This window comes from Octopus bimaculoides, chromosome 22 (assembly GCF_001194135.2).
Source record: "Octopus bimaculoides isolate UCB-OBI-ISO-001 chromosome 22, ASM119413v2, whole genome shotgun sequence".
Classification (NCBI taxonomy): domain Eukaryota; kingdom Metazoa; phylum Mollusca; class Cephalopoda; order Octopoda; family Octopodidae; genus Octopus; species Octopus bimaculoides.
In genome coordinates, this window is record NC_069002.1 from 15,309,489 (window position 1) to 15,321,217 (window position 11,729).

Genomic DNA, 11,729 nt, shown 5'->3' on the forward strand with positions numbered 1-11,729 from the left:
AGGATCACGGTTTCGATTCCCAGACCGGGAGTTGTGAGTGTTTATTGAGCAAAAACACCTAAAAGCTCCACGAGGCTCTGGCAGGGGATGGTGGCGAACCCTGCTGTACTCTTTCACCACAACTTTCTCTCACTCTTTCTTCCTGTTTCTCTTGTACCTGTAATTCAAAGGGCCAGCCTTGTCACACTGTGTCATGCTGAATATCCCTGAGAACTACGTTAAGGGTACACGTGTCTGTGGAGTGCTCAGCCACTTGCACGTTAATTTCACGAGCAGGCTGTTCCGTTGATCGGATCAACTGGAACCCTCGACGTCGTAAGCAACGGAGTGCCAACAACAACAACAATTGTCTGTCTTCTGTAAATATGTCATGCAGCTCAACCAACATCTTCACTTGGATAAAAAAAAATATCTAAAAACAAAGTAAAAGCTGGCAATACACAGATATTCAGTCGTAGAACACTGACTCAATAAGACTCATCCAATTAATACCAGCATGGAAGATGCAGATGTGAAAATGGTGGTGGTGTTTAATAAGAGTATATTTGTAAGACAAGTATTTAGGGGACTGTGGTTTCAATACTCATGAACTTCACTCCTTTCTAGATAACTTAAGAGTCATTTTGTTGTGGGGCAAATTTCACAAAATATCAAACATTACAGAAAGTTCTATAAGGAACAAATTGAATAATTCAACTCAGTTTCACCAAGGTGAGTGGATCTTCTTGAGAACTGCACTTGTCAGTAATTCCAGTCCTTCGTTATCTCTTCAATGAGGCTGAAGGTCTTGAAATCATCCATCATCATCATGTCTCACATCTTCCTGGATCCCCTTGCACAAGTCCCATTCACATTTATACAGCTATCCTCATCCATGCACATGTCTATACCAATGCAATTTTTTTCTTGCACACTACAGTTCATTCCTTTTATGCATAGATTTTCTTTCACTTTTGCAATATGTATTTCATCTATATTTACACTGCGCTTTCGATGGAGCATACTTCATTTCTTTCCAGTCTTCCCAAAAAATGAAATGAAGTGCTCTGTTTGAGGTTCATATAAGTGCTGATATATATATATATATATATATATATATATGCTCATATAATGATATCTACCAAATGTATTGGTAAGATAAAACATGCAATCGTTACCAAAATAGCAAAAAACTGTCCACAAAGTTCTATAATAAATTCCTTATGAATTGATCTCCTTGGTTATATATCAAAATTTAAAATTTAAAATTTTGGATGTAGATCAGCCTTAGAGATTATAAATTTTTTTTTGGTGTTTACTTTTTACTTTTACCCTGAAGATGTGTAAGGTAATTTATTTAACTCGAATTAAGAGTTGAATTTGACCTTATACAGAAATGTTGACATAAGTAATAAACTTTAATGCAAATGGATATTAGCGTCAAAGCTCTTATTTAAATTTTAAATTTATATATATATATATATATATATATATATATATATCATCAGCAAATCATGAATCCGAAAGTGAAGCACACTAAGTTATAGAGTAGTAAAGTATTTAGAAAATGTTAGTTCATGGGGTTACCCAAGCTTTCACATCCATGAAGCATTTAGCTTTACACAGATCTCGTTAGACCCTATAACCTCTCTTCAAATTAGAGGGAGAAAATGCCTCATGGCTAGTTTTCTTCCTCCAATTGGAAGAGAGGTTGTAGGCCACCAGCCATTAGTGTCTGACAAGATGTGTGTAAAGCTAAGTGTTTTATGGACACAAAACTAACATTTTCTAAATATACTACATACATATATAAGTGTATGTATGTATGTATGTATGTATGTAGGTAGGTAGATAGGTAGGTAGGTAGGTAGGTATATGCATACACACACACACACAACAACAACAACAACAACAACAACAGACATTAACACAATTTTGTCTACCGAATTCCATTCCTAAGATATTGATCAACTTGAAGCTATGGCTGAAGACACTTTGCCAAAATACCACACAAGAGAATGTTAAGCCAAGGACAATAGGGTTACAAAGGGAACCTTTTTACCAAAAAAGTGTGCCTGCCATTCATTTAGATGTCATAATTATTCTAAGAATATTTACATTATCAAGCCATTAATATCTATGGCCAAAAGCCAAAGACTTTTGTTGAGTATTGATTCAAGATTACTGAGGTCAAGTGTTGCTTTTGATGTAGCCTAAGTCCAGCCCTGCTTGTACTGATCAGATTGAGCAGACTTATAACCAAAGGCATTCTGGCCATCAGCTCACCATCTTTTTGCATATCCCTTTTTACTCCCTGAAATTAGATTGACTCCAGTACACAACTGGTACTTAATTTATTGACCCCGAAAGGATGAAAGGCAAAGTTGACCTCGGCAGAATTTGAACTCAGAATGTAAAGACAGACGAAATACTGCCAAGCATTTTGCCCAGCATGCTAATGTTTCTGCCAGCTCACCACTTTCATCTTTTTGTATATCAAGAATAACTACATTTGACATACTCTTTATTAAGATGGGAGCAGATGAAATGAAGGAGATTAAGTAGTTATTTTTAGCAAGTACAGCAATAACATAGAAACTTCAAACAAGTGACAATTGCTAGTGTATATAATTATTGTGAGTTTTTGACAATAAGAGAAATTATATGTATAATGAATATATATTTTTGTATTGAATGTTTTACTTATGTCATATGATTTCAGATAACATAAAATTTAAAATATCATATAATTTTTTTGTGTGTTGCATATCTGATTTAAATCGTTACCACATAATATCATAAAAATTCTAGTAACTTACCTTGGAACCATATTTCAATTTGTTGACATATTCTTTAGGTAATATGTTTGAGCTGACTTGTTGTGGTACCTCAAGATTATCAAACTCCCAGATGTAATCCACTTTTATCATATTTGAAGGATCTTGTTGTAGAGAAGATTCATTGAAGTGGCATGTGAGGGTGTCATTAGTAGAATTAAATGATGGCATTATTTTCACTTCTTCAGCTTGTGGTGGAACATCCTTCTTGGGGCTTAGGTCAGCTAAGATGAAAAGAGAACAACTTTACAATATAATCTGTCAAAGAATGACTTCAACCGAACTCCATAAATCAACACAAATTACTGAGTTAAAGTGTTGATATTCTTTTATAACAGTAAAATGTCTTTGCAGCATAATGAATGGCACCAGTTACTGAAGCTTGTAACTCTAGCCATTGAAGAGAAACAGCAGAGAGAATAACAAAGAGCAGATGAGAGTGTCACTTCTCCATTGCATCAAGTAACTTTACCTGCAGCAGATGTCATCACTTTTGCAGATCAAGAGTAGACTTTGTAATACACATGCAAACCTGCCAGAGATTGTTACTAAACAAGAACCATTAGAGCTGACTTAAAACAGACAGCCAAAGAAGAATATTCAGTAGACAAGATTAATGAGTGAGGAATGCCTTACTCATGTAGAAAGAGTATCATCATGACAATTTACAGACTGTTTGACCTCTCTTAGCTAGAAACCTATTAACTTATAGCAAATTTGCAGCATCCATGAGCTCTTGACATGGAGAGAAAAAATAAGGTTTCTAAAATTTTACTCCATGTTCATGGGAGCTGTCACTGAAAGTTGATATAAAATTATTTATATTGCAATACACTTTCTACTTATACACAATACTGAAACCTGTTCACAACTAGATGAACTGAACTTTAAAAATTTGAAACAAGCAGGCTGTTCCGTTGATTGGATCAACTGGAACCCTCAACGTCGTAAGTGACAGAGTGCCAACAACAACAATCTATACTAAAATGTTAGAGATTAATTAAAAATATTTTAGTTCTTCACTTGATGTTTTTTCTGACATGGCACCAACATTTATATCATTAAATGTGTAGTAATTACTTTATTATGACAAATGGGGCTTAAAAAATATACAAAAAAAAAAAAACTAAAACAAAAACAACAAATTGTTTCTGTAATCATCAATAAGACATAAAAAAATCTTCGAACAGTTCTGCCTCCAAAAACAAAAAGACATTTACCGATCTCTAAACTAAACAATAAATATCAATGGATAGATAACATTTCCAGTTATTTATTTGTATTTCTAACTTTCCATTTCAACTTACCATTTCCACATTTCAGTGTATAAGTATTCCAGCCAATTGCATGCATCATTTTTACATCAGTTTTGTTATAGAGAAGACAGAGGTGGCGTTTAGCATTGAATGTAGCGTATTGGCATTGGTTTTTACAATAGAACATACACTGGTTAGATGTCCAAACGTTATTGATCTTCAAATTAGAGGAGCCAACAACAGCCATAGACATTTGAGCTTCAAACATCCTCTTCTTTAACTTACAAAAATCTGTAAAATAATAAAAGTCCAGTGAGGGAAAAGAGAAGAAAACAAAGAAAATGTCTACTAATTTGTATAAATAAATGAAATGACAAAGCAACATTAGCTGGATGGGTGTCTCTGGTCCGCTTATTACAAATTCTTGTTTTTCATGAGTTGCATGTAAAACAGTGGAAATGATACCAGAAACGAACTCTTAACTGACAGTGATGCTTTATTCTTCCACTAAATAAAATTATACAGCGAACCAGATTAATACATCACAAAGACTGCTGTCTGTAGAAAATCATACATAGTTGGCTTTTCAATTCAATAAAACTTGGTAACATATGCTTCAACAGGAACAACAATAACGTGGCATAACATCCTGAAAACAATCCTCCTCTCTGGATTAAAATGAAGCACATCGTGATATTTATTAACAATAAGAGGGTCTGGCTAGCATTTAGAATTTGCTGGTTTTGGTGGTCTATTGTGCAATGTGTTTGAATATAAGCTCTGTATCCCACGTAAAACTAGACCAGTCCAAATGTCGAACACATCCAAGTATTTCGACAGCACATGACCAATCATCAGAAACTGACGCATGAAAACTCTATGGATTACTTAAGTCTAAAACATATGAAATTAGTCCTGCTACACACGCTTTTACGGTATTTACTCTTTTACTTCTTTCAGTCATTTGACTGCAGCCATGCTGGAGCACCGCCTTTAGTTGAGCAAATCGACCCCAGGACTTATTCTTTGTAAGCCTAGTACTTATTCTATCAGTCTCTTTTGCTGAACCACTAAGTGACGGGGACGCAAACATACCAGCATCGGTTGTCAAGCGACGTTGGGGGGACAAACACACACACAAACACAAACACACACACATACACATATATATACATATATACGATGGGCTTCTTTCAGTTTCCGTCTACCAAATCCACTCACAAGGCTTTGGTCAGCCCGAGGCTATAGTAGAAGACACTTGCCCAAGGTGCCACGCAGTGGGACTGAACCCGAACCATGTGGTTGGTAAGCAAGCTACTTACCACACAGCCACTCCTGTGCTTATTTATGGAGAAAAAGCTATTCTTAATCTGTTAGGACCCTTGACTCTGGTTTCGGCAAGTTAAACAACAGATAGCTTGTGAGAAATGAAAAAAAAATTGATAAATTTATTGAAAACAGCAATAACCACTAGTCGTTGCCATTTAGAATATACTAGCAGAGATACCCAGTCTTTTAAAATTTTTTTACTTGTTTCAGTCATGAGACTTCGGCCATGCTGGAGCACCACCTTTAGTCGAAGAAATCGACACCAAGATTTATTCTTTGTAAGCCTAGTACTTATTCTATATAGTTCTTATTTCTTTATTGCCCACAAGGGGCTAAACATAGAGGGGACAAACAAGGACAGACAAAGGGATTTAGTCGATCACATCGACCCCTGTACGTTACTGGTACTTCTCGTACTTATTCTATATATTTCTATCCATATCTCCCTCCTTTTCTTCCTTCCTTTCTTTCAGTTCGTTTTTACATCATTCTCCCTTTCCTTCCTTTGGTTATTTCTTTGTTTAATTCTTCTCTTTCTAAAGATTTACTCCTTTATATCTTGCTTTCTCTCTTCTCTTTTTTCATTTCTTCCTTTTTCATCCTGTATTTTATTGTATATCAATAGAAAGGCTCATAATTTGACAGACATCTTCATGGAAGTAGACGGTACCCTTGGTGGTAACACCTCTGAAAATTCTTAGAGGTAGTCTTTAGCTTTATCTTCTGTCCTTTAGCTACAGCATTTTTACATACATATTCATGTACAAATATTATATATATTATATTTATAGGCGTAGGAGTGGCTGTGTGGTAAGTAGCTTGCGTACCAACCACATAGTTCCGGGTTCAGTCCCACTGCATGGCATCTTGGGCAAGTGTCTTCTACTATAGCCTCGGGCCGACCAAAGCCTTGCGAGTGGATTGGGTAGACAGAAACTGAAAGAAGCCCGTCGTATATATATATATATATATATATATATATATGTATGTGTGTGTGTTTGTGTGTCTGTGTTTGTCCCCCCAACATCGCTTGACAACTGATGCTGGTGTGTTTATGTCCCCGTAACTTAGCGGTTTGGCAAAAGAGACCGATAGAATTAGTGCTAGGCATCCAAAGAATAAGTCCTGGGGTCGATTTGTTCGACTAAAGGCGGTGCTCCAGCATGGCCGCAGTCAAATGACTGAAACAAGTTAAAGAGTAAAAAGAGTATATCAAATACAAATTTATATACAAATTTATGTTTATATAGAAAAAAGAAATTGGAATTAATTACCTTCTCTGCAATATAACTCCGCAAGTTCATCTTTTGATGAGAGGAAATAATCAATGGCATCAGATACTCGGTATTTAGACAAGCGGCATTCTTTCTGTTTATCTGTATATTCACTTGACATGCACACAAATCTAACTTCTTTTATGCAGTGCTGGCGGCAAATGTCTGCATTTGAAACATTGCCAATAATAAGTTTGTCATGGAAAGCAATCTTCTTTCCCGTTTGTACAGACCATAAGGGATTACATGGGACTGAAAGAAAAATTGAAATTAATAATTATGGAGAAAAATTTCAGGTTTTGAAGCAAGGTCTGAAATCAAAGGGCCTTAGAATCTAGCAAAAACCAAAGACATAGTAAGTTGTTGGCACTCCATTGGTTACGACGACGAGGGTTCCAGTTGATCCGATCAACGGAACAGCCTGCTCGTGAAATTAACGTGCAAGTGGCTGAGCACTCCACAGACACGTATACCCATAACGTAGTTCTCAGGGGAGATACAGCGTGACACAGAGTGTGACAACGCTGGCCCCTTTTGAAATACAGGTACAACAGAAACAGGAAGATAGAGTGAGAGGAAGTTGTGGTGAAAGAGTACAGCAGAGTTCGGCACCATCCCCTGCCGGAGCCTCTTGGAGCTTTAGGTGTTTTCATTCAATAAACACTCACAACGCCCGGTCTGGGAATCGAAACATAGTAAGTAGGAAGCAGACAAACTACAAATCCCTTCAGGTAGATGGCCCTGCTTGATATATAGAAAAGGATGCAGGTAGAAACTCCATAAGGTGTACTCAGTGCAAGCTATGGACACAAGACAAGCAGCAATATTATTGTACATCTGTGTGGCAGATGTACAGATACAATAAGCGCTAGAAATGTATAGAAAATCGGTAACAAAGGACCTCTCCCTCAGAGTGTACGATGCCTGTGTGATGCCTGTTATGAGCTGTGACTGCCGAGGACATATGAAAGCTTGAAAGAAATGAAGCTAATATGCTTCACTGGATGTCCAATGTCAGTGTGCGTGTATGACAGAGTGTAAGCATCTTGAGAAAAAAGTTGGGCATAAGAGGTAACAGATATGGTGTACAAGAGAGACGACTGCACAAGTATGGTCACATAATATGTATGGATGAGGACCACTGCAACCTCTAACTGTGCAAGGAACCTCTGGAAGAGGTAGAACAGGTGGTGAAGCATGATCTTCAAATGTTAGGTCTCATGGAGGCAATGGCAAGTGATCAAGATTACTTGTGCTTGAGAAGACTCATCAAGACAAGTGAAATTGTAGTCATGGCCAGTGCTTGTGACACATAAGAGGCACATGTGCCATTGAGATGTAAAGGCATCACCTGTGCCAGTGAGATGTAAAGGCATCCACTACACTCTGTTGAGTGGCTGGAGTTAGGAAGGGCATCCAGCTGTAGATACCATACCAAATCAGACTAGAATCTGATGCAGTTCTCTGGCTTACTCGTTTCAGTCTAACCATTTAACCCATGCCAGCACGGAAAACAGACACTAAATAATGATGATGATGATGATAATAATACACCATAGAGCAATATTCATCATCATCATCATCATCGTTTAACGTCCGCTTTCCATGCTAGCATGGGTTGGACGATTTGACTGAGGGCTGGTGAACCAGATGGCTACACCAGGCTCTAATCTGATCTGGCAGTTTCTACAGCTGGATGCCCTTCCTAACACCAGATGCCCTTCCTAACGCCAAGAAGCCCTTCCTAATGCCAGACGCCCTTCCTAATGCCAGATGCCCTTCCTAACGCCAAGATGCCCTTCCTAACGCCAAGATGCCCTTCCTAACGCCAGATGCCCTTCCTAACGCCAAGATGCCCTTCCTAACGCCAGATGCCCTTCCTAACGCCAGATGCCCTTCCTAATGCCAGATGCCCTTCCTAACGCCAAGAAATAAGTTATTATTTCAGCTGACTCCCAGTTTTCAAAAGAATTATTACAGTGGAATTGAGGTATACAGTATTGTTGATTTATTACAGCTGATCTTACCAATCAATTTTGCACAGGATATCAAGTAATCAGATGGTTATCTAATAACTGAGCTTGTCAGGATTGGCTACTATGGAAAAAAAATAGTGATTGCTCTCTGTTGCTGGAGGTAAGAATGTGTTACATTTGGTTCATGGAAGCTGCAGAAAAAGGTGAAACAAAGTCGCAGGATGCAAGAGATGGCTTTTATTAAGAGTTATCTCCCCACTCTCCCGTCCACCTCAGACACCAATCCAAATTAGTGATGACTGGCAGCAAATGTAGGGTTTGGGTACAGGCAGTGTGGAGTGGGTTTGTGTGTAGGTGGTTTCACAGGGGTGATTTTGCACTCACCCAAACCGTTGGTCTCGTGTTGGTACATCTGTGTATGTATGTTTATGTGTATATGGCTTGCTGCTGACAAAACTCTGCTAGGCTCCTCCTCAATGGAACAGCCTGCTCGTAAAATTAACGTGCAAGTGGCTGAGCACTCCACAGACACGTGTACCCTTAACGTAGTTCTCGGGGATATTCAGCGTGACACAGTGTGACAAGGCTGACCCTTTGAATTACAGGCACAACAGAAACAGGAAGTAAGAGTGAGAGAAAGTTGTGGTGGAAGAGTACAGCAGGGTTCGCCACCATCCCCTGCCGGAGCCTCATGGAGCTTTTGGTGTTTTCGCTCAATAAACACTCACAACGCCCGGTCTGGGAATTGAAACCACGATTCTATGACCGTGAATCCGCTGCCCTAACCACTGGCCATTACACCTCCTCAAGGATGCACAGGACAAAGGAGCAAAAACACAGAGCACAAACAGAACAACAGAGTATGCACAGACAGAAATAACACAAGAGAGAAAATGTAATAGTTTGATGGTTTGCTTTGTTGTTGGTCAGAGTTTTATGCCATACACATTTGTTCAGATAATGTAATGCTTTTAACAGTCAACATTCTCAGGAGTTACAAAACAAAAATCATCCGAGCATCTACCAATAACTTTATACTTTATACCATGTATTGAGTACTTTATCTTTTATTGGTGAACAAATGAGATAGAGACAGATATATAAGTTCTTTTTAAGCAGAAAATATATGAAACAAATTCATTTTTCTTGTCATTCTTAATTGTTTAATTGAAAGTGGCGAGCTGGCAGAAATGCTTAGCCTTATTTCATCTGTCTTTACGTTCTGAGATCAAATTCCGCCAAGGTTGACTTTGCCTTTGAGCCTTTCGATCTAGTACTGAGGTTAATCTAATTGACTGGCCCCTCCCCCAAAATTTCGAGCCTTGTACCTAGAGTAGAAAAGATTCTTAATTGTTCAATGAATTCTTTCCTTTCCCTGTCATATTTCAATTGACATTGCTTCAAATCCTTTGTAAAAATTAAACAACTTTATTTTACTTGGTAAAGACTAATATAGAGAGCCAGTTGAAAAACTCAATCATCTGAGACTATCCAAGCAATTAGGAGACATAACTCCCTCTTTTTATATAAGCAAACAAGGGAGACAACTGCAGTAAGATATTTCTGGAGAACATTGACAATGTAGATTGAAAGAGATTGTAATAAAGATGAGCCAAAGAAGGTGACCTTTGCATAAGGATTTAGCAAGCTAGAAACAGCAGTCAAATCACCTTTAAGTCTCACACTACTAGTTTTAAAATACACAGAATATCATTGTCCATGACCAATGGCCATAGGTAAAAACGTCTTTGATTGTATGTCTGCTTAAATAGAATTCACCTGTAACAACAACAACAACCACCTTAACAAATGAGACTGTTTACAGTTGCTTGACAGGCTTGCAAAACACAGCAGCCAAATCTCTCTTCTGTATCATACTCTGTGAAGGCATATGGTTCAGTGGTTAGAGTGTTGGACTCACAATCGTGAGGTAATGAGTACAATTCCTGGATTAGGCTGTGTATTGTGTTCTTGAGCAAGACACTTTATTTCATGTTGCTCCAGTTCACTCAGCTGTAGAAATGAGTTGTGACATCACTGGTGCCAAGCTGCATTGGCCTTTGCTTTTCCCTTGGATAACATTGGTGGCTTGGAGAGGGGAAACTGGTATGCATCGGCGACTGCTGGTCTTCCATAAACAACCTTACCTGGACTTATGCTTCGGAGGGGAACTTTCTAGGTACAATCTCATAGTCATTCATGACCAACAAGGTCTTTACCTATCATGCTCTATCATCTTAAAGAATGGAAAGACAGTGGATAATTGTCTAGATGCACAATGTACAGTAAAGTAAATGGTAAGGTCTAGAATACATTTCATTATAATTCTTCTCAATCATGGCTGACCTAGGGATCAAAAACAACAATAATAACAGCAACATCAGTAATGCTATTTTTTTTTGTAAAAAATTTGGTGAAAATTTGTGCAATTGTGGTGAAATTCTAATATACCTTGAGCTTTTGACCAATTTGTTGCATTCTGAGATGGGTTACATTCAAATTCAGAGAATGGAAAACTTTTTTCCTTTGCCATATAGCATTCACCTTTGATAATACAAGTGTCATTCTGCAAAAAGAAAAACAAAAAAAACTTGAACTTTGATTTTCTATATCAATGTCACAGAAATTATTAAATTTTGATATACACTATTCATTTGTCTTGAGTATGACTTTAAATTACATCTGGTAGTAGGGTCCTGGTTTGTGAATTTAGGGTTTTCATGAGTGTGGAACTATCCCTTAGCTTCTATTGTTTCCAGGTCTATTCTGATCCAGTGTAGTAGCACCTGTCTGAATCTCAGTTACAGGATAATTAGCATGTGTTATGGAAAAAAACTCCAAGCACAAACCCTCACAGCTTTTTGAGTGTCTTGAGAAGGCCAGGGGAGTAAACCTTGACAGGATATAGAGAAGCAGAGACCTTCTGTTTGTTCAAGTGTCTTCTGCTATAATCTCAGGCTGACCAAAGCCTTGTGAGTGGATTTGATAGACAAAAGCTGAAAGAAACCTTTTGTGTGTGTGTGTGTGTGTGTGTGTGTGTGTGTTTGTGTGTGTGTGTGTGAGTGTGTGTGTGTGTGT

General features: G+C 37.9%; 1 protein-coding gene across 1 annotated transcript in view; it reads right to left on the reverse strand.

The window, feature by feature from the left end:
- The window catches only part of LOC106880038 (uncharacterized), a 456,507-nt gene that overhangs the window by 374,610 nt on the left and 70,168 nt on the right, over nt 1-11,729 (reverse strand). Inside the window, exons 19-22 of the mRNA XM_014929839.2 lie at nt 11,103-11,217; nt 6,676-6,927; nt 4,124-4,363; nt 2,799-3,040 (exon numbers count right to left, since the gene is read on the reverse strand). Of these exons, the coding sequence (XP_014785325.2) occupies nt 2,799-3,040; nt 4,124-4,363; nt 6,676-6,927; nt 11,103-11,217 (849 nt within the window). The remainder of the gene's footprint in view (nt 1-2,798; nt 3,041-4,123; nt 4,364-6,675; nt 6,928-11,102; nt 11,218-11,729) is intronic.